The 22500-nt window shown below is 46.6% G+C and overlaps 3 protein-coding genes across 4 annotated transcripts in view; all 3 read right to left on the minus strand.

Annotated features, from left to right (window-relative positions):
• tram2 (translocation associated membrane protein 2) overlaps positions 1-4346 on the minus strand; it is a 7849-nt gene extending 3503 nt beyond the window's left edge. For both annotated transcript variants that reach the window (XM_076272373.1, XM_076272372.1), the window contains exons 1-3: positions 4152-4346; positions 2510-2573; positions 659-768 (exon numbers count right to left, since the gene is read on the minus strand). In XM_076272373.1, coding sequence (XP_076128488.1) covers positions 659-768; positions 2510-2573; positions 4152-4271 — 294 coding nt within the window. In that variant the 5' untranslated portion in view covers positions 4272-4346. The remainder of the gene's footprint in view (positions 1-658; positions 769-2509; positions 2574-4151) is intronic.
• Positions 4347-6537: 2191 nt separating this feature from the next.
• On the minus strand, positions 6538-15303 carry xkr5a (XK related 5a). The gene is made up of 7 exons (XM_076271941.1): positions 15120-15303; positions 13632-13815; positions 11739-11923; positions 10744-10956; positions 9247-9416; positions 8497-8608; positions 6538-7667 (listed from the first exon to the last, which is right to left on the minus strand). The coding sequence occupies exons 1-7, from the start codon at positions 15244-15246 to the stop codon at positions 6538-6540; spliced, it is 2121 nt and encodes a 706-aa protein (XP_076128056.1). The 5' UTR covers positions 15247-15303.
• A 712-nt stretch (positions 15304-16015) lies between these two features.
• prdm1c (PR domain containing 1c, with ZNF domain) overlaps positions 16016-22500 on the minus strand; it is a 14236-nt gene continuing 7751 nt past the window's right edge. Inside the window, exons 5-7 of the mRNA XM_076272705.1 lie at positions 19805-21033; positions 19242-19370; positions 16016-18175 (exon numbers count right to left, since the gene is read on the minus strand). Of these exons, the coding sequence (XP_076128820.1) occupies positions 17591-18175; positions 19242-19370; positions 19805-21033 (1943 nt within the window). The 3' untranslated portion in view covers positions 16016-17590. The remainder of the gene's footprint in view (positions 18176-19241; positions 19371-19804; positions 21034-22500) is intronic.

The following is a 22500-nucleotide window of genomic DNA, read 5'->3' on the forward strand; positions in this document are numbered from 1 at the left end:
TTCATAGATCATTAATTCATAGATCATATTCATGATTCATAGATCATTTATTCATAGACCATATAGTCATTTAGCTGTTACATTAGGAGTATGACAGAAATCATGACATGAAATAAGGAAATAACACCCACGTAACTGGGTGGGGTCAGAAGTGAAATTCATTCTACAAAAATGTGGCGTCCGACGTCCGTAATTCTAGCAAAAGGTTACTGATGTGTGAGCTCTACAGCCTTCCAAGTCCTCAACAGGTTAGAATATGGGCCTTGATTGGCTTGGTCCAAGCCACTTTGTTCCCATTTGATTCACATTTCTAGAGCCAAGACTTTGCATAATTGTATTCAATGTATAAGTATAATGGATTATACATAATTAAGGATTACACTAAGTCTTACCGAATCTTTAAGAAACCTTCAGCCATTTTGCAAAAGCTAGTTAAGATGTTCCGCTTACTCAGACAGAGAAGTGGTCTAAGTGTCCCAACACCCAACCGAGCTGGGTGAGCTCTTGGTGTAATTCCTTCTATGTACATGCTACTGTCCACATCACTGTGAATCTTATCAGTCATCTTGACCACATCTCTATCTGCACTCCGGCCACGACTTCCCCTTTCTAGCGGCGACGCAGGCCGACACTACCCATGAGGCCGCGGGGTACTCACGTCCAGCACGTACTCCTGCACCACGGCGTGCAGGATGATGGTGATGAAGAGATAGAAGAGGATGGTGCCACAGTCCTTCCAGCCGTAGTGGTACAGCGTGACCTCCCCTTCTGCAAACACAAGCACACCGGTCAGGCTTGATGCACACTGTACAGAAAAAAAGCTTAAAGGGGTGGTTCAGGATTTTGGACATGAACCTGATTTCCAAGTTAGCAGGTGTAATATTTATCAGTGGAGACCGTTTTCAACACGTTTCATCCAGTCCTTCTAGTTGCAGAGTTCGCAGGTGCTAGGCTAGCGCAAGTCATCAGTATGTGTTAGGCTGCCACTAAAAACAGTCCTACCCACTCCACAGTACACCAGAGGCAAATAAATTATAACGGCAGACTATCAATGTAAATGTCTGTGTTGATAGAATAATGTTAGAAATAAAACTATCCTTGCATTTCAATTGCTAACACATACTGATGACTTGCTCTAGCCTAGCAACTGTGAACTGCAACTAGGACTGGATGAAACGTGTTGGACGTGCAGACGGTCTCCACTGACAAATATCACACTTGCTAACTTGGAAATGAGGTCCTATGTCCAAAATCCTGAACCACCCCTTTAACCTGTTTTCTGATGTTTCTATATTCCTGCATGCACACTGAGAGTGTGTTTGCAAAAGCTAAAGGGATGGAGAGAAGAAAGAAAGAAAGAAAGAAAGAAAGAAAGAACTACTGAAGACAGTGTTGTCTGGCTAAGACAGCATAAGGCAGTGTTTTTCAACATTTTTTGTGCCACGGCACACTTTTGACACTTAAAATGTCCCACGGCACACTAACATCCTGTGTGAAGAAAAAATAAACATACCATAGCCTAAAATTTCAAATAATACATAGATATGGCCTTATTATGGCTTCTATGCAAGACAAATTATTTGATGCAACAGTTGCTTTTCTGGCCCAGTGAGTGACATTTGGGTAATTTTCTGCAGCACACCTGATGATCTCTCACGGCACACTAGTGTGCCCCGGCACAGTGGTTGAAAAACACTGGCATAAGGAACCTTTCGTTCAGTATGGGTTGTTTGGGCTTAACTCATATGTTTGGCTCAGCATGGCATGACATTAGAAAAGCTGCTTGAACTCAAATCCATTACTGCTTGGCCTTCATTTCCCTGAAGGGACTGGGACTTATGAAACTCTGCTGCCAAATTCCATCACAATCCCCGAAATATGTTGGTTAAGTGATTAGTTGAAAACATTCTAACCCAGTTCTGACAGTAATCACAGGCAACAAAAGAAGACAAAATGGAAAATATGTCGTTTTTGGAAAGTAGGAGGGCAGGTCTGATTTGACAACTACCTCTAGCTATGCCTCTCTCAAGAAAAACACCACTCCTGTTCTGTAGAGTGCTCCAATTGTGTGTGTGCGTGTCCGTGAGCGTGTGTGTGTGTGTGTGTGTGTGTGTCCGTGAGCGCGTGTGTCCGTGAGTGCGTGTGTGTGTTTGAAGGGGACAGAAAGTGAGAAACAGATGTGCGGATGAGGCCTCTATGTAAAAGGATGACTAGGATTTCTCAAAGCAAGATGCAAAGAAAAGGCAACTACAGAGAAAAGGCAACTCCAGATTCTACTTCAGAGGGGATTGGCCCAATCAAGAGCACTTCATAAGTATCTGGCCAATCAGTGCAATTTGCCATGAGAAAGTACCCAGCTAAAATACAATTAATAATTTATGAAATGACAAGCTGCGTTAAGAGAGGGGTTATTTAATGAACAAGATACACATTTACATTTTGTACACAACAGACGTGGATGTTCCATCAAATTGTCCCACCATGGAAGAATAATGACATGAAAACCCACCTGTGGATAGTATGCTGATGTTGTACTGGGGCTGAATGAAGACGATGGCTGTTTTTGCAGTTGCCTGAGACCAAAGCAGATTGGACAATATGGTCACTTACCATGGCATGCACCCTACGCTACGCTTCAACAGCAGCAGCATGCACAAACGACAGATTTTAATATTCTCGACCAGCTAAGGCATTAGCTTAAGCAGTAAGTGGCCCCAAAACGGTTCATAATTTCATCTCAGCCGTTCTTCAGATGGCTGACTACTTCAGCTGACTGAGTGGGCCAACTAGGCCAATGGTACAAAGAAGGATAACATGATTTGCACTGAACACAGTCCGCACATAGTCGCTGCTATCAAAGCTAAACTTCGCCAGGTGCGCCGCGTAAGAAACAATCACTTGCTAAATGTGCGCAAAAGAGCCGCAGCTGCCTAGTTGAGCCGCACAGAGGTTTCAGCCATTTCCGATTCGTGAAATCGGTGGTGGGAATTTCCCCTCGCTGATGCACTGTCCTACTGAAACCACTAACAGAAGCGCTATAGTTAGCTGTAAAAGAGTAGCCAAAACCGTTTGGTGCGCTGAGTATGTCTACTTCTGTCCTGTCTAAATAGAAGTGCCATTTGCCATCAGCTCTATGACGACATCTCTCACCTTATCCCGGGGAGAGATAAAAAAAAAAAAAAAAAAACAGAAGCCCAAATTCCAGTGACAAACTTGGACTCCCCATATGCAAACATGCACTGTTTGTTTTAATCAAACGCACGGCTGACTGACTCGTTTAGTACATTCCACAAATAACACACCAAAAACGTTTACGGTGGTGCACCAATAGCTTAAAGAAAAGCGGATTCCACCTTTTTTTTTCTGGCGAAGGAGCCCTGTTGGCTCTTCGCTCAGAGATTGAGACGTGGCAGTTAGCTGAGGATCAAATCCATTCAGTTAACGTTACCGTCGGCAACTCAGCGAATCACTTGAAGACCGCAGCAGCGGAGGACAGTACGAGAAACAGAGTGACAGTTTAGTCAGGGACTTATGCAAACCCGAGATATAACCCACAACACAGTATATTTACATAAAACCACAAGAGAGATTACTCGTGTAGTTTTGCACTGTTACTACAGTATATCGCAACTTCTTGAAAGTGTTTGATCTTTCATGGGATTAAATGATATACTATAACGTACAGGCCTTTGTGTTGAATGTCAGGGGTGATCACGAATGTTTCATTTTACAGACACAAAGGAAATTACTCAAGCATTGGGCTACATTTCGTGTTATGTCTTGAGGTAACAACGTAACTGGGCATCCTAAAAGGCTACACGCAATAAAAACATTTTAACATGCCGCGTAGCCAACGCTTGCCAACGAAGATGTCAAAAAGTAGCCTAGGAAGATGCCAAAAGAATATCGGGCAAATTTGTAGCCAACAGACACTGTCAACTCATCCAGGCAAAGCCACAAGTGAAGATTCGTTTTAAGGCGTTTAAAAAGAGTGCACACAAAATCTACAACAGACAGTTCTTCCGACTACGTGTCTTTAGACAACTCTAATAGCTCTACCCTGGTCTTGCTTCCACAATTCAACTCAACCCCGCTAGCTACAGCTGTACTGAAGGGGGGGGGGGAGAAAAAAGTAGGGTAAGATCACTCACCTCAAACATCAGTCCGATCAGGATGAAAATAACCAGACTGAATACAATATCTGCATGATTCTGAATGAGAAATTCTTGACTGAAGAAAGCGTAACTCTTGTTTCTTCTTCGGAAAGCCATTTCGAGGTCGCCTCGATTTCTTTTTCCTTAATGCAGAAATTCTCCGACTAAGTCCAGAGTTAACTTTTTCATACTACTGCGCATGTGCGACGTCTTAAAGGGGGCGTCCCGAACATTCTTCATTAAAGGTAGGGAAAACTTTGATTTTCTTTAGCCTACAAGGAAAAAGAACAACTCCAACCTATTTTACCTAAACCCCCTGGCTTCTAATCTGGTTCATTTCCGAATTTATTTGTAGGTCAAGGTTAAGATCTAAACGTTATTTGGAACAATGTATTGAATGGCAATAGGCCTAGCTCAATAACCTTGCAACACATTTGTTTTGGATGAGTGAGGTAGGCCTACCATTTGAATAGCCTATAGGCAGGACCCTCTAGTTACGAAGATATTTACGATGTTGTGTTAAAGATAGCACATACTGCATTATCACAATAATGGTAAAGAACAAAACAGTATTCTAAAACAATGACATTACCACAAATTCTTGAGTTTTGGAATACAGACATATGATACATTTATTCATTTAAAGCCAGAACACAACAGACAGTAATTTAACCTCCCGTTTTTTCAGCTTTGTGTCTCAGTTCCTCTGTGTTTGTGTGTGTGTCTGTGAGTGTGTGTGCATTCTTTTGTGTGTGTGTGTGTGGGTGCATGTGTTTGGAGGTGTTTATTGCTTTAAGGACACTGGTAATTAAGTTATTTCTATGACAGGACACTGGGAAGACCAGAAGCTGCTCACCTCGCTCAGCCATGGAGAAGCTGACTAGACAGCGTACACCCTGCAGGTCTATGTGACACAGACACAAACACCAAATATGAAGAGCCTCTCCACAGTGTAAAAATCTCCATGTTGATTTTTGTTTTGTTTGAATAAAAAGTTGTCCCTTCACAGCCTCCAACACAGCAGGTTGGATGAAATATGTCTTTTTTTTTAAAACCAGGCTTTAGCTTGTGGTTACATACAGAATAATACAGAAAGTGCTGAAGTAGATGGCTGAAATCCTTCACCTCCTCTTAAATAGACACAAATAAAGAATATTATATACTCCTGACTTTTATATCAAAACACATGGACATCCATTTAACACAGAGCTTTAAATTAGTTCAGTTTTCCATGGTGGAATTAACATTTACGAAATATAGCATCATAATTCCAAAACCAGTCAGATTATGCGATGAGTGAGACCAGCGAGACTGCCTGAGAAAACACCTGACAGAGATATGGTCATATCCAAACAACTCGTCACATTGTGAGGTCCGCAAAAAGATTATATTATTTTCTTAAAAACCTGTCCAGCATAATTCTTTGCAACAAAATTACCCATAAGAAACAAGTATTATTCTGTTTTTTTTTTGCAACAAATATACCCACAGTAAAGAGAGGCCACAGACAGGTGAGGTTAGAGAAGTCGAGAGTCTAAGAGAGGGAGTCACACTAAACAAGTGAAAATAGACCATACAGTCCTGCTTTCTTCTCATCTGAATGGTTGCACTGAGCAGCCCCTGCCACTGATGGACAAGCATGGCACGTCAGCGAAGGTACACACAAGATAACCCATAAGAAGCAAACACAATGAAAGCTGCACTTCCCACTTTCCATCTGAAGACTCGTTTTAAAAAGATCCTTTCCAGAGCCTTTAAGAGTATACTCTGGGCTGCCATCTTCACAGAAGCGCCGAGGAAGGTTCCACCGGGGAACCTTTACTGGTTCTGCTCAGTGGCCTTAAAGGTGCTATTTAGCTGCTCAATAGCCCTGCTTTTAAACCACTTTTCAGCTTGTAATGCTGTAATGGTTCCCCTGTTAGTTCTCTGTTTTCTGATTTATTTGAAAAGTGTCTTGGTACCTGTAAAAGGCTTGTGCTTTTCAACCGTGGTTGCTGAATTGAGACACGTTGACGTCGATGAGAAAGGAGAGTGGAGAACCAGGCAGCGAGGGTTTTAACTGAGGGTAGATAAGGGGAAGAGCTGCACCGCAACCCTGCACCCCTCACCAACATGCACACACACACACACACACAAACACACACATTACATACTGTAATTTCATACAGACCTGTGCACACATCCACAAAGACGCAGACTCACACAGGGCAAGTCACGCACACATAAATTTACAAATGCATTCGTTCACAGTCACTCCTCACACACTCTGCACACATACATAGACACGTGCCTATAAACACACACACACACTCAAATTCAAGAGGCCCATGGGTAAAGTAAGAGTCACACACGGAAGTATGCAAACACACACACACCAACATCGTTAGAAGCCCGCATCCTCTTCCAGTCCTCGCCTGGACAGCACCAGCTGCCTCCGCGGTCCACTCAGATGGGGGATCCCAAAACTGGTCTCACCACCCACCCCTGCCCCCGTCCCGACCCCGACCCCCAGTCCCGCCGCACCGTGCGGCCCGTCCAGCCGGGGGGTGGAGCTGTAGCAGGGCCCCAGGCGTCCCAGGGGCCCCGTGAGAGAGGGTCCCGCAGAGGCCCCGCGCTCGCTGTCCACCGGGCTGCTCAGCTCGGCCAGGCTCTCGGCGCCGAAGCCGAAGGCGGTGGTGTCGCGGTCCAGCCGCGGGTTGCTGGCGCTGCTGGGCGACTGCGGGTCGGCGCTGAAGTAGAGCGTGGAGCTGGACTCGGTGGGGCAGTAGCGCGGCTCGGGGCTGTCGCCCAGCACCGACTTGCCCTCCGGCGAGCTGCGCTTGCAGTCTGACCCGGGCGACTCAAGCGGGCTCTCCATCGGCAGGCTCTCCTCATCATCATCATCATCATCATCATCGCCGTCGAGACCGGCGAGCCCAGCGCTGTCCACGCGTGACGTGGGCTCGTCCTCGCTGGCGCTCTGGAACTCCTCCTTGCAGTCCGACAGCGGCGCCAGAGCCTGATCTTCCTCCCTCGCCCCCTCCTCCTCCTCTTCCTCGCCTCGCCCTTTTCCCAGCATCCCCCCCTCCATGACCCCACCGTCGGCCCCCATCAGCCCCGGCGGGTACGCGACCGCGCCCAGCATGGCCGCCACCCCGCCGGCCCCGTAGGCGCGGTTGATCCTCCCGGGGTCGCCCGTCTTCAGCGCCAGCCGCACCAGGAGCCAGTGGTGGTGCCTGCACCCTCCGTACCCCCAGCCGCCCCCACCTTTCCCCCCTACACAGTTGGCCGGGGGCTCCAGCAGGGAGCCGGCCATGCCCGAGAGAGAGAAGCTGGGGTGGGAGGCCAGGTGGAGGGAGGAGGGGTCTGCCTGAAGGCTCTTGTCGCCCCCTAGGGAGAAGGAGGACTCGCCGCGCTCCAGGTCCAGGCACGTGCTGCCCATGTGGCTGCCCGCGCCCATGTGCTGCAGGCCCAGAGAGATCTCCGTGGACTTGGGGTGCAGGAACCGGTAGTACAGCACCAGAGACGTCAGGCCTAGAGGAGGAGGAGGAGGAGGAGGAAGAGGAGGAGGAGGAGGGATGGAGAGATCAGAGAGAGGAGAAAGAATTATGGATATAGGAAGAAGGCAGAAGAGAGGGAGGCAAGAGGAGGAGGAGAGAAGAAGGAGGGATAGAGAGATGAAAGAGAGGAGGAAGAGTACAGAAGAAGGAGGGATAGAGAGATGAAAGAAGAGGAGGAGGAAGATAGAAGGAGGGATAGAGAGATGAGAGAGAAGAGAAAGCATGATGGATATAGGGTGAAGACAGAAGGGGGGAGAGAGAGGTGCAAAACGAGTGTTGTGGTTACTCACATTTCAAATAAACACACAGGAGAGGGGTCAAGTTCCTTGTGCTATAGGTACAGTAGGGGATTTCCCACAGTGGGCCTTAACATTACACAACACAGGGGACATGGGATACTACTACAACAACATCAACAACAACAGACCAAAGCAGCAAACAACAACAAAATCACCAACAAAGCAGCTTTCATAACATACACATATCTGGCTAGATTGCCAAGAATGTCTAATTTTTTCCAAATGTTTTGGATATGTGATACTTGTTTTCTGCTGATTGTTATAACAGCACAGAGAGATGGATTACATTGGACAGCTGAACTGTTTGGATTAAATACATCAGTGGAGATGATCACAGATATTGACCGGATGAAATAAGACTTGATGTTCACAGCTTCATGGGTATTGATCAGGGTCCGGTTGATCAATACCGATGATCCAAGGACAGGCATCGGTGAGTATGCTGCATAGCATTTCATCACACGGAGAAGGACAGAAGGTCACCTGGAGCGGAGTGTGACTCACCTGACAGGAAACTGCAGAGCACAGCAGTGGGGACGGTCAGGCTGTCCCACGACGCCTCATTCAGGAAGTCCGAGGCTGCCAGCATCAGGGTGGCGTTCTCAAGAAACATGACCTGCACAACAACACACACAAGGTTCCTTTTACCGTAACCTGAGAAATCTGCATGTGTGTGTGTGTGTGTGTGTGTGTGGTGTGTGTGTGTGTGTGCGTGTGCCTGCGTGTGTGTGTGCGACTGTGCGTGCGTGTGTGTGTGCGTGTGTGTATGTGTATGTGTGTGCGTGTGTGTATGTGTGTGTGTGTGTTCCTCTGTGTGTCAGGGCTTGGCATGTGCATGTGTCCGTGTTCCTAAAGTGTGCCAATGTTATAAAACTGTTAACCAACAATAAGTGTTACACAAACAAAGCCAGGTGTGTTTACCAAGCAGACAAGCACTCATAGAGTCAGCCAAGGGTGACGAGCTAACCAAACAAACAACATAATACTTCACCACACAAACGGAATAGAATGGGCCCATGGGCACAAGGTTATTAGCCGAGGATGACTCATGTACACGTGTCTGTGTGTGTGTGTATGTGTGAGAGAGAGAGAGAAAGAGAGAGAGAGGGTGTGTGTGTGTGTATGTGAGTGTGTGTGTTTGTGTGTGTGATGTGTGTGTGTATGTGAGTGTGTGTGTTTGTGTGTGTGTGTGCGTGTGTGTGTGTGTGTGGGTATGACTTTGTGCATGTAAACGTATGTGGATCTGAACGTTACCAGGTAGAAGCCGGCCATACGGAAGCGTGAAGGCCCGTCCTTGACGTTGAGGAAGCAGAAGACGTGCACGACGGCCAACGTCCCGTTAAAGACACGCCAGCGCCACGGACCAGAGCAGATGTCCGTCTGCTGCGACATCAGCCAGAAGGCTGCGGTCACCCAATGGAACCCTGGGATAGCCCATACATATGGTGTTATCACTACATATTCACACACACACACACACACACACACACACACACACACACACACAGTACAAATACACACACACACACACACACACACACACACATACAGTACACATGCGTGCACGCGCACACACACACACACACACAGCACACACACACACCCCTAAGTACATGTCAATGTGAACATCATAACAGAACCCATAAAAGGCTCTTGTTGTTGCAGACTGTTTTGTAAGACCTATGCCTAACTATGACAATAGACTCAAATATGCTGTCCTTTTTATGAAAGGATTTGTTATTCTTGGAAAAAAGACACCAACTGACTGAAAAGACCTTTTGTGACAACGTGTTCTATTAAAAGCTCTTCGGAGAGAGAGAGAGAGAGAGAACTGAAGAGAGTTGGAAATGAACCCGCTGTGGGGATGAGAAACCTTGAGAAAGGCTTCAGACTGTCAAAACAGACTGCTTTTTAAGGACACTTCTGGCGTGTTTTCATTTTTACCATCATTCCAGAAATATTCTGCCCCTTCATGTTCCCAAACACTGGATGGAAGAAGTGGAAAAAAGGATCCATGCTTTTGTCAACAACATGCCCCCTGCAGTCTAGTTAGTTTTCTGTGGTTATTTAACTATTGTATTGTTATTTTTTGTATGTTGTTTTGGACAAAAAGCGTCTGCCAAATCCCATCACAATCACCATAACCATAGTTTTCTATGTATCTATGTATTCAAAGTGTGTGTCTGTGTGAAATTGCATATGAACCTCCAGCTTTAGTTCCATATTATCTGTTCCACCTATGTATTTGTTTTATTAATTTGTATTGTGTGTGTGTGTGTGTGTGTGTGTGTGTGTGTGTGTGTGTGTGTGTGGATATGCATGTGTCTCTGTGTGTCTCTGTAGTCATGTGCTTGTGTGTGTGTGTGTGTGTGTGTATGCATGTGTCTCTGTAGTCATGTGCTTGTTTGTTTGTTTACACTTGTAAATGTGTGAATGCTCATGAGTGTGGGTAAACTGTAGCTGTGGCCTGGCAGGCGAGAACCATTACTTATACCCCCTCCAGTGATTGGCTAGAGTTGGCCACACAGAAGCTGTGTGTGTTTGTGTGTATGTGTGTGGGTGCGTGTGTGTGTGTGTCTGTGTGTCTATGTGTATGTGTATGTGTATTTTTTATTTAGTTAATTTGTATGGGAGAATTAGAGCATCACTTCACAAATATATATACGTGTCTGTGTGTGTGTGTGTGTGTGTGTGTGTGTGTGTGTGTGTGTGTGTGTGTGTGTGTGTGTGTGTGTGTGTCTCACCACTCACCTATGACGCCGCACACCCACCAGCCGAAGACGCGAGTGAAGAACATGAGGCTGGCGACACGGGCGCCCAGCATGCCCGCCCTCCACAGCAGCTGGCACAGCAGGGCGGCAGGGGGCATGGCCAGGTGACCCGGCCGGATCAGACAGCACGCCCGGCTGAACAGAACCAGCGCCCAGGACAGAGAAAACAGGCACGTCCCGCAGCACAGGGACACTGTGGAACCAGAGAGAGAGAGAGAGAGAGAGAGAGAGAGAGAGAGGGAGGGAGAGAGAGAGAGGAAGGGGGAGAGAGAGAGAGAGAGAGAGAGAGAGAGGGAGAGAGAGAGGAAGGGGGAGAGAGAGAGAGATCAGAAGGTGAGGTGGAGAAGAAAAGAGAGCAGAAACGATAGAGAGAGAGAGAGAGGGTGGGAGAGGAACTAACTAACTAACTCTATGTCCACACCTAGATTGTTCTGAATTGTTCATGCTAGCCCTACAAATTGCTATAGCACTACCCTCAGTTAAAAATACAGTACAAACATAGGCAGATTAGAATTGTGCTACTGCATTACTTGAGCAGTCTTGCTCTTTAACTGTATTCTTCAGTTGCACCAACAGCAGCTTTAGTTGGGTTGGTGTTGTCTGTTGATTACTCCACTGTCAGGCGATGAGTCACACCGTGGCAAGCTGCGCTAAAATTAAGCTTCCGTTGGACTGTTGCCTGTCGCAGGCCTATCTGTTGTTACTCTTGCGCTACAGAGTATGGTGTTCTTCTGTGTTTAACGTTCCTTTGCTCATGTGGTCAGGCCAGGTGACCATGGCCAGGCGAAGTGACCACTGCTGTAGAATAAAGCTAATTTCAATAGTGCTATGTGTAATAGTTCTAACACTGCATTAGTGATAATACGGCTACAGCATTGTCATCAAGACAGCAGTTATTCTCCTACTGCTTGTCATGTTTACTTTCTTGCTGTCTTTTGGTTGTTAAGTTTGTGTTTCCATGACGACAGGTCGTACCTGGCGAGGTGAGACCCATGTCAGTGGCCACCAGCACGTAGGTCTGCAGCAGAGTCTGCGGCAGCGTGACCAACAGCGCCTCCAGCAGGCGGAGACCCGCCACGTCGGCCTGCTGCATCACGGCCACCCCAAGCTGGCCCGCCGAGCCCTGCATGTGCCACACCGACGACATGCAGTCCCAGAACCTGCCACCAGGGGGAGACACACAGTCAGTCAATCATCATCGGCACATGCAGAGCAGAGGCGGCCCGGGTCTCCCTCACCAATCTGAGCCTCCGCTCATCCAGTGCATTTATTCACTCACCAGACAGGTGGATATGAGCATCATGCTGTATCAGAAGCCAGCCGAATGGCTCTTTCAACTGTTTCTATAAGCTGTAAATACTGTCTCAACAGCCTTCTATCTACTATCCGCACTACTGAGTGCATGTAAAACTGCATGTCATTGCAGTGTCAGTGAAATTGAATCTAATCTAATCTAATCTAAGCTGCCATCAGAACAGCGGTAAACCGTGAACCAGTTTTGGCCCTAATCTGGCCAGGATCTGGCCCTAATCTGGCCTGGATCTGGGAGGCGGTCGATGCACTCGCTGCCTCGGCGCTCGGCGCCATGGTTATTTAAGCAGCCTTGAGTGTCAGACTCCTTATTCAGGCCTAATTTGATGGATCTGAGCTCTGGACCTTGGAAGAAGTCCCAGTGGGATCTCTCTCTCTCACACACACACACACACACACTCATACACACACACACACACACACACACACACACACACACACACACACACTCACACACACACACATGCATACACATACACACACACGCACACGCACACACACACACACACGCACACACACACACATGCAGCACAGAGCACACAGCTGCAGGAGCGGCAAATAAGGAAGGAAACTGTAACATTACACTGATTACTGGCTTCTCCAGGGAGACTTAACGGCACTCTGGGGACGGCCATGCTGCCCATGGGTCAGTTTCCATGGTTGGCATGTAATGGGTGGAATTAGTGTAAGTGCTCTGAAATCTGATCTGAGTACAGTAGTTAATGGATGTAAATGGGCTGCGTGAGTAAAGCACATTTTTGGTCAAATCTCTAGTAAAAGAGATAATCCAAGCTCTGCTATATTTTTGAATATATTGAATCTAATCTAACAAGCCAAGAAAACAAAGGTCTCAAAATACACACAGCCCAAGGAATGCAAACAACTCCAGGTTTATACACATTTAGTTATTATATTATATTATATCAAATCACACACACACACACACACACACACACACACACACACACACACACACACACACACACACACACACACACACACACACACACACACACACACACACACACACACACACACACACACACACACACACACACACACACACACACACACACACACACACACACAATTGTCAGAACTATGTGGGGCGGTGGTAGTGTAGTGGTTAAGGAGCTGGGCTAGCGTGCAGTAGCCTGAAAGTTGTCGGTTCAATTCCCAGAACTATGTGGGGCGGTGGTAGTGTAGTGGTTAAGGAGCTGGGCTAGCGTGCAGTAGCCTGAAAGTTGTCGGTTCAATTCCCAGCTTCCACCGTTGTGCCCTTGAGCAAGGCACTTAACCCCTTAAGTTGCTCCGGGGACAATGTGATCCCTTGTCACTTTGGTCAAGTGGTCAAGTCACTTTGGTCAAGTGTAATGTCTGCACTTAAGCCAACCAGAGAAATCCACAGCATATTTTTATAAGGATGGTTTAACCCAAATTACACCTACATTTCACAAATACTTTTTCTACCTCACACACACACACACATTATATTTCTGTCTATGCATTCTCTCTCTTTCTCACTCACTCAAGACACATGTAAACACACACACACACCTCTTGAAGATGCCCAGGTGCAGCAGGTGTGTGAGGGCCAGTAGGCATCGTCGGCGCTCCCCGTCGGCCAGGTACCACCAGCAGCTCAGCACCTGCACCAGCGCTCCGGGCACCAGCAGCGCCAGCGTCCACGCCGCCCACAGACGCTCGCCCACCCACAGGTAGTAGCCCACGCAGTACAGCACTGGCACACGGCCCAGCACAGACACACAGGCAGAGACACAGACAAACAGACAGGAGACGAGACCACAGACAAAGAGAGAGACATGATAAGGTTATGTGTGAAAGAGAAAAAGATAATAAAATAGGTACTAAGATGGGATAAACAACTACATCAAACTGTATAACTTTGATCCCATAAAAGAAGCACGTTGTTTGTAATGATCTATAGGCTAGTAGTAATTACTTCAGATCAGTCACAGACGTATTGTTTATTTTCTTTCCTTAGATGACTGTAGTCTGTGTATGAATCTGCCCTGTTGTCTAGTTGTCAAATGGGTTATTTTGATGACTGTATAATTGCATCACCTTCAGCAGTGTTCTCTCTCTCTCTCTCTCTCTTGTATGTGTGTGTGTGTGTGTGTGTAGACCTTGCAGAGGACCATTCATTGATTTGGCACTGCTATGCCCTCGGGACTCCAAGACACATACGCGCGGTATTTTAATCCCGCCTGAAAGACGTCCTCGTGTCAAAGCCAAAGCTCTCTTTGACTCCACCCTTTCGGCTCGAGTAACTGATCTCCTTACCGCACGCGTGCATCACACGAAGTCGATAATACAGCGCCAAAACAAGACATAAGCTACGCACACCACAACGTGCGCGACACACATCTGGAGGACACCGTGCTCTGCGGCCACGACCACTTGTCCAAACTGAGTAAGTCATTGGACGACAGTTACACTTCAGTACTTCCCGTGTTACCTGCCATAGTGTGACATAGGTCACTTTACATCATTCGAGCAAATTCCATTACCATTCCAAAATCCATAATCCAAGTCAAAATAACTCTCTCTCTCTCTCTCTCTTTCTCTCTCTCTCTCTCGAGCAACATCGTGAGTGGAATATTAAACGGTCTATAGGCCCTACTCCTTAGTTATACACACAGCATAGTAGCCTGCATAATGCGGTAACCTACTTGGTAGTGATTTGGTTTGACGGTTTTAGAGACGGACGTACGAAAGACGCAAAACCGAGCCGTCTAATCGTCTGTGCATACGTCTGTGTCCTACATAAACTGCAAGCCCTGTCATTCAACGGTTAAGACAGATGCTGAATTTTAGCAGGGAAATGCAAGGATCTTCCACACAATGCATGCAATTAGCCTACAGCAAGCAGTATTCAAAAATAATAATAGCCAACTATTAATAATAATAACACAGTGACCGAAACAAAAGTTATGGGAGCTTGTCCAGTTCAGCCACTGCAGCCCACTGAAGGTTATGTTATTATGTGTCGTCTCGGGAGGAGTATTGTGGGTGCCCACTCACGCGCGGTTCTCTCCGCCACGATCACGAGAGCCGACACGGCGAATAGAATAACTTGGCACCACGCGGTCCAGCATCCTCTCCGGACCGCCGGTGCCATCGCCCCGGCCACGAACTCCTCGCTTATCATGGTGGTGCGGAGACACGGACACTAGAATCCATCCGTGACATTGTTGACATCCTTCATTCTCGGCGGATACTCCTTCCTCCCGTCAAAAATATCTGACGTCATCCTTTTGGAATTAAAGCCGCAGCACACGACCAGGGAGCCTATAGGCTACTGTAAGCCTCGAGACGAGACACTACAGAACCATAAAGGTGATAATATTTCCTTTCCTCTTACATGAATCTTACGCTATAAAAATTGGCAAATGTAATTGAATGTAATTTGAGACAGATGTTGACACATTGACGCTAGAATCAGCATGTGGGATGGGACCAAATTAGTCAAACGCCAAGTTGTTTCAGAGCCTTTGAATGTCACTGTTTTATTGGAGCTTAATGTAGAAATGACCAGGATTCCAAGCAGTGGGCCATTGCAGGTGGAAAATGTAGTCTACTCATGCGTGGGAATGAATGTTTGAGCCAACAGAGCTGGGGCTCCTCTTCCCACCAGATGAAATGGGAGTGCGCCGCTGTCACTTCATCAACAAATACACTAAGACACTTACCGGTAGATGCATTCAAGCACAAATAATACAAACACTACACACCCTCTCTCTCTCTCTCACACACACACACACACACACGCACACGCACGGACGCACGCGCGCATACACGTATGTAACTCTAGCCTACACACGTCAGGCATACAAACACAAACATAACATACAGATATCAAACTCATGAAAACACTAATCTAAAGGGATATTTTTTTTATTCAATTCAAGTCCTTGTAAACCAAAATATGCATATGAAAGCATAAAGACTGTAGGCCTAAACTATGTTGTGTACTAAATTGTGGAGTTAGACCATTAGACAGAACATCATCATTTTCAGTGTTATGTTATGGGTGGTCATTATAATGAACTGAGTTCCCCATTTAGCATAACCTCTCCCCTTAAAATGTTGTAGGTTGACAAGTAGCCTAGAAAGTAAAAGTCCTGTAAACGTTGGTTTTATTCCTTCTGCCTGTGCTAGCACAAGTACAATCATTAATTAGCTGATTCACTGGCTGAATAGTTGCCCTAATTAAGATTGTCTGGTTTGGGGAATAATTGGAACATGTGGTAGGAGTTTGTCACCTCTGTGAGTAAGTTGGCTGCAACAGAGAAGGTTCTTGTTCAGAGTGTTTGCCCATCTATAGTGTTTGCCATAACTACAGTCCATCCGACCTGCCTCAGCATCTATGGAGTATATCTAGTATCTAGAGACATTTTTCCCTATATGCATGGCAATGTTTTCATTCGCTCAGACAAATCTGTTGGTGTGTGACAAACTACTATTCTGACTGTGTCACACCAGAGATATCAGATATCAACACATTTATTTTTGGTTTAGGGACTTTAAGCATTATTAGCGTAACCAGTGGGTTTTACTCTCTCTGAAACTCCAATAAGTAAAGGTCTGACTGCTTATTCTCATATCCCAGCTGTCTCAGGACATTTCACCGAGACACACAAGCTCAGCAGAGTCAGTCACAATGGAGGACGCTTGTGGTTGGAAATGGGAGGATGCAGTTTATTGCAATAAAAGTTACCACTTCCTTAATTCTACACCCCCTTCCCTCTTTTGCACTTGATCTCTTTCTTTCTCTCCCTCTCTCCCCTCTCTCTCCCCCACCCTCTCTCTCTCTCTCTCTTTCTATTTCCTCTGTCCTTCTTTCCTCTTTCTGTGTTATTCTCTTTCACCCACCCACCCAACTACAGGCCCTGAATACGACCACATCCGTGTCAAGGACACTCGTCACATATGTACACACATTTACACATGTCTGCATACATACACAAGGCTCTTATTGAAAGTATTTGTGAGGATAGACATCTTTAATAAACCCTCAGCATTTTCCACACCAGAATGCAGTGCAAAGAAGTGTTGTGAAATTTAATGTGAAGTAATAAATTAAAAGGTTATTAAAATATACATCTTAAATGTCTCTTGTACCAGATAATAGAGCGTATTAATATTTTTCAATACCAAAAATATTTATACATTTAAAAAGAGCACACAAAAAGTAATATGCAAGCTTTTGCAAAGTGATATAATGCTGTTGCATAGCTACCCTGAGGAAAACATCCCTGTCACTGGTTTTCCCCACCATGAGAAAACAGTCTTAAGGTCCTAAAGCAGAATGAATCTGATTGTTTAGATGTAGCTTGTCCTCATCTGCAAGTCTGTATCTGACTCATTCAGTTTGACGAGGTTTCTCCTGTGACAATAGCTCTTTGATTGTATCAGGGTAAGCCAAAATGGCCGACTAAGACCAAGGAATGAAAATTGATACTGTTGACAAGGGGAATTACTGGAAGGAGTTGCTACTGGTCCACTTCCTGTTTGATGTGTACATTGAGAAGAGGTAGCTGAGTGTTCCGATGTCCCGCAACAGCCCTGGAGTCTGGGTGCTGTACCAGCACAGGCTCTCTGTCGCCGCCCTGCTGGTTGGACGATTGTAGACCCACTGCCTCCATCTCCTTCCAGAACACCTTCAGGACACTCTGCTCCACCTCGCTGTCCGGCGCCCTCTCCAGCCTCTCTGCAGCATCGCTCAAGTCGAACCCTTCAATCGCCTCGTTGATGCGGGCCAGCTCTTCCTGTGTGCCAGGAGGCCGCATGGCAGGACAGAAGCCCTGCAGGTGGAGCTGCAGGCTGCAGAAGTGGAGGTAGGCCCCGGGACAGTGGGGGCAGGCGTAGGGATGGCAGCCATCCCCCCCGCCTCCCTCACACCCCCCGCCTCCCTCACACCCCCCGCCGCCGCTGGTGTGGAGCCGGCGGTGGAGCTTGAGGTGGATGAACTGCGTGAAGCGGGCAGGGCACATTCTGCACTTATAGGGCTTCTCTCCTGAGTGTAGACGCTGGTGCGTCTTCAGGTTGCTGGTGCTGCTGAAGCGCTTGTGGCACACCTGGAGAGATGGAGAAGAAGATGAGGATAGGCAGAGAGAGTTGCATACTGTTACATAGTACATATCATACTTCATACACATACTACATACGATATTACATACTATATTATCTTCTGAGTACACTGTATACAACATGGCATAGGCCAGTCAAAATCAAAGGTAGATAATAAATAACACTAAATAGAACAGTTTTAAATGTTATTTTCATTCAAAGAACATTTAGACACTGCTGTAAATGATGGCTATGCCTGTACCCTGCTCCTCCCCATTTGAAAATCAATCAAAAAACCAACAATATTGAACAGCGTTAAACCAAGAGTGGGTGTCAAAGAGAAAGACCGAAGCGAAAGGGAAAGTGGGAAGGGCGAATAGAGAGGTGTAGCGAGATAGGTCAGGTCAGCCCACAGAAGTGAAACACACATCAAAGGTCTGCGCACACACACCACTGTCACTGTAATGTCACTCGACTGCACGCACTGTTACTCTGATCTCCGTGAGATTAACATTGTAATGAGTCAGCAAGTCATTTGATCATGTTTTGGGCCAATAACTGGGAATCTTATCAGAGAAATCAAAGAAATGTGGTCACCCCTTTTGTAACTGTTGATTGCTGCTGGTGATATCTTCCTATACCCAAGCTACAGACTAGCTACGTACGTTAGGCCTAGATTGGGTGGCTAGTATAGTAGTTTGTATCTATTTGGAATTGAAAATGCTTGAAATAGATTACTTTTATTTCAAGCAGATAGTTCAAGTTCGGTTTATTGTCATATGTATTTAGTAGGCCTACAATACAATGAAATGCATTTTGCTCCATCACTCACATACAGTATAACAGACAAGGAGACATATAGCAGACAAAAAAACAGACATATAGTGCAAGACAGAAAGTGCATCAGCTATTCAACAGAGAGGGGTGTTCTGCCCAGATGTGTCAAATGTATCTTCATAATAGAGACTGAATAAATGAACACACACGTCTGGCTACATCTCTGGCCAACACAATCAGTAGTCAGGTGTACCTTTGTCCACAACTACCTATCCTGACCTCTGACCCCTTGCTCACCTCACACTGGTGTGGTTTCTCGCCCGTGTGGACCAGCCGGTGCTTCTGCAGGTGAGCCAGCTGGGTGAAGCTCTTGTGGCAGGTCTGACACATGAAGGGCCTCTCGCCACTGTGGACACGCAGGTGGACCTGGAGGGACGGATCAGAGATGAGTCATCCATCCATCCATTCATTCATCCATCCATTCATTCATCCATTCATTCATTCATTCATCCATCCATCCATTTATCCATCCATCCATTCATTCATTTGTTCATTTATTCATTCTGCAATTGATTTACAGTCACAAGTTGCAAAGATTGTTTAGCCAAATGAAGCAGACGATCAATCTCTTTGCTACTTGAGTGTCTTACTCAGAACAGCTGATGAGATGTGCACTGCAGACTCAGAGGTGCAGTGTTTTAATATGAGATGTGAGTTCACAGGAATGCAAAAGAATTTCAAGCAAAACCAAAAGGCTGTACTGAAACTTTGAATGATGTAACTGCTCCATGATGCAAAACAAACCATAACATGATGATAGGGTGGTGGTGTGGATATTGACTCAGAGGAGGATGTCTTACCTTCAGGTTGGAGAGCTGGCCAAAGATCTTCCCACAGATTTTGCACTCATAGCGAATCTTTCCATTCTGCCTCATTAGCGGATAGGACAGCGCTCTGTAGCTGACCACACTGATCTGCTTCGACGTCTCGAGGTCGCTCATCTCCACGGACACTTGTCTAGATCCCAGCTGAGCAGAGGTAGGTGTGGAGGGCAGGGGTCCCGGTGAGGCTGCCATGCCCTGCAGGGGTGAGGCGTCCCTGGGCTGGTCGAGCGCAGAAGGCCCCCCAAGGCTGGTGGTCATGAAAGGTGCATGGAGCTGCGCTGCGTGGGCAAATCGGTCCCTGGACAGACCAATGCTGGCAAAATCCAGTGAGACACCAAAGCTTTTGTGGTCAATGCTTGGCTGCACGTTCAAATCACTGAGGTAGCTGGAAACAAGGTTTCTGTGGCTCTCAGATGACCCAATCAAAGCGTTTCTTTGTCCAGAGCCTGACAGACGCAGAAGACAAGGGTAAGGCTGGACCTGCATCATGTGTAATGGGACAGACATGTTCTGAACTGGTTTATGGAAATAAAGGAGGTTAGAATGAGGTGACATCTTGTCCAACCCTAGTGAAGGATGAGGAGGGCAGTACTGAGATGTGATGTACATTTGTTGAGGCCTAGAATATTCCGGATGCATTGCTGGTCTGAGAGGGCTATCGCTACCGTGTCCAAAGAGAGACAGGCCTCTGAGAAGGCCAAAGGAACCGAGTCTTTGTTCTCTCTCGAGGCCGGAGGAACCGAGTCTTTGTTCTCTCTCGAGGCCAAAGGAACCGAGTCCTTGTTCTCTCTCGAGGCCAGAGGAACCGAGTCCTTGTTCTCTCTCGAGGCCAAAGGAACCGAGTCCTTGTTCTCTCTCGAGGCCACAGGAACCGAGTCCTTGTTCTCTCTCGAGGCCAGAGGAACCGAGTCCTTGTTCTCTCCCGAGGTTCGCATGAAGTGTACTAGGGGTGAACCTCAAGGTGCAGGCTGCCTCCAGGCCGCGGGTGTTCGTACTCAGAGCAGGGTTGGGGCAGATAAGCCGCGGAGCCTCCTGGGAGGAGCTTTGGAGTGTGGACCTGTTCTGCTCTGACCTCCGGTGTGGAGCATGCGGTTCCTTCTTCAGGATGTCCGTGATGCTGTAACCCTTCTTCATGGGACTGCTGCTCAGGATAGGCATGGCGCCCTCCACTGGCTCGGGGGTAACGGTCAGAGCGGAGGTCTTCCCTGAGGGAGGAAGAGGAGGATACTCAGAGAATCGGGAGGATACTCAGAGAAACAGCATCTTTGTGGTAAGCCAATCAAACAGGAGCATTATAATGACCGCCGTACAGCGAAGCATAGGTTTAGGACATTTTTTCCCAATAATTTGGTGTCAACGATTCCCGGGACACTGAAAGACCAGAGTACACGAAACTTGGTGGGTATGTAGCCCCACAAGGATGACACGGACGGAACCATTGTCTTTCGTTTTGTTCAAATACATTATTAATACTATGTACTATGCCAGTACTGTGTGTGTGTGTGTGTGTGTGTGTGACTTGAGGCATGTTTACATTAAGACAGCGTCTGTTCCTGAAGTTGCTTTCTTTATTATTTCCTGTGGAGAGATGGTAGAGATTAAGACTTCAGACACAGACGCGGTCCTTACATAGTCATGCCTGAAGTCACACACACACACACACACATTGCACCTTTCATAGACGTCATACGTACGTCCCACATTGACTGTAAGAAATGTAAAAACAGACTAGAAGTATATTTAGAGTTAAAAGAAACGACTCCCTCTTCACTTCTCCCTCCACCCTGACCACAGCCCTCCACAATGAGGGCATTTCACCAGAATCACACTGCTTCAATTGATCTGGTCTCCCTATCAGCGGAAACAAGTGTATGACTGGGCCTTTATGGTCACCTCACCTTCCCACACACATTTCACCATACACTTGCTCAGCCACTTCCAGATCACACCTACCGCGCCAGCCCCCAGGCTGAGGAACCCAATACCTCACGTCAAACAAGGAGGGTAAGATTAGAAACGCATTTCCATAGAAACAATCGACTTTCACACCATAGGGGCAGTGTGTGTGAACCTGTGAGACACCTGTGAGATTAGTCTGGGAGCAGACGAGCAGCCATCACTCTCAGGGGTATCATTCACACACACACACACACACACACACTCATACACACACAAACACACACAAGGTGTCAGGGTCAAGGTGGTTAAATAAGTGGATGGTGAAAAGCAACAGGTAGGATTTAAAGTGTGACGTCTGTGCTTGGAGGCTTGCAAATATTCATGTTAACAGACTAACTAGCGTTTGCTAAGCATATGCCGATTGAAACCTAGCCTATTCCATTCAGATAGCTAGGTGGCTACCATGCTCATACTGCACTTTTAATGGCAAACTGCAAACAGAAATGTCACACGAGCAACAACTCATTACATGTTTCCATTTCCTAACAATGAAGACTCCTTGTAATAACTTAATATTGTGCTGTCAATGTGGCGCAAACAAAGGCTAGAGTTGGATCAGCCTTATCCTTTGTGAGCAACAGCTGGCAAAAGGACGTTATGAGAACCGTTTAGACTCTTAAAATGACAATGCGACATTTAACAATACTTCAACAATTTGTTGTTGCATACCCCTCAAAAAATGGGTAGCTGCGCCCCTGATGTACACACGTATA

Source organism: Alosa pseudoharengus, unplaced genomic scaffold (assembly GCF_046254945.1).
Source record: "Alosa pseudoharengus isolate Yale_2024_CS ecotype anadromous, Long Island Sound unplaced genomic scaffold, YU_APseudo_1.1 YU_APseudo_1.1_scf_7, whole genome shotgun sequence".
NCBI lineage: Eukaryota > Metazoa > Chordata > Actinopteri > Clupeiformes > Clupeidae > Alosa > Alosa pseudoharengus.

Excerpts from the sequence above, each read along its gene's own strand:
- xkr5a (XM_076271941.1), bottom strand. The coding sequence starts at position 15,246 with ATGATAAGCGAGGAGTTCGTGGCCGGGGCGATGGCACCGGCGGTCCGG. Across the intron at positions 10,957-11,738 it reads CATGGGTCTCACCTCGCCAG|TGTCCCTGTGCTGCGGGACG; the intron begins GTACGACCTGTC and ends CTGGTTCCACAG. Across the intron at positions 7,668-8,496 it reads GCTCTGCAGTTTCCTGTCAG|GCCTGACGTCTCTGGTGCTG; the intron begins GTGAGTCACACT and ends CTCCTCCTCTAG.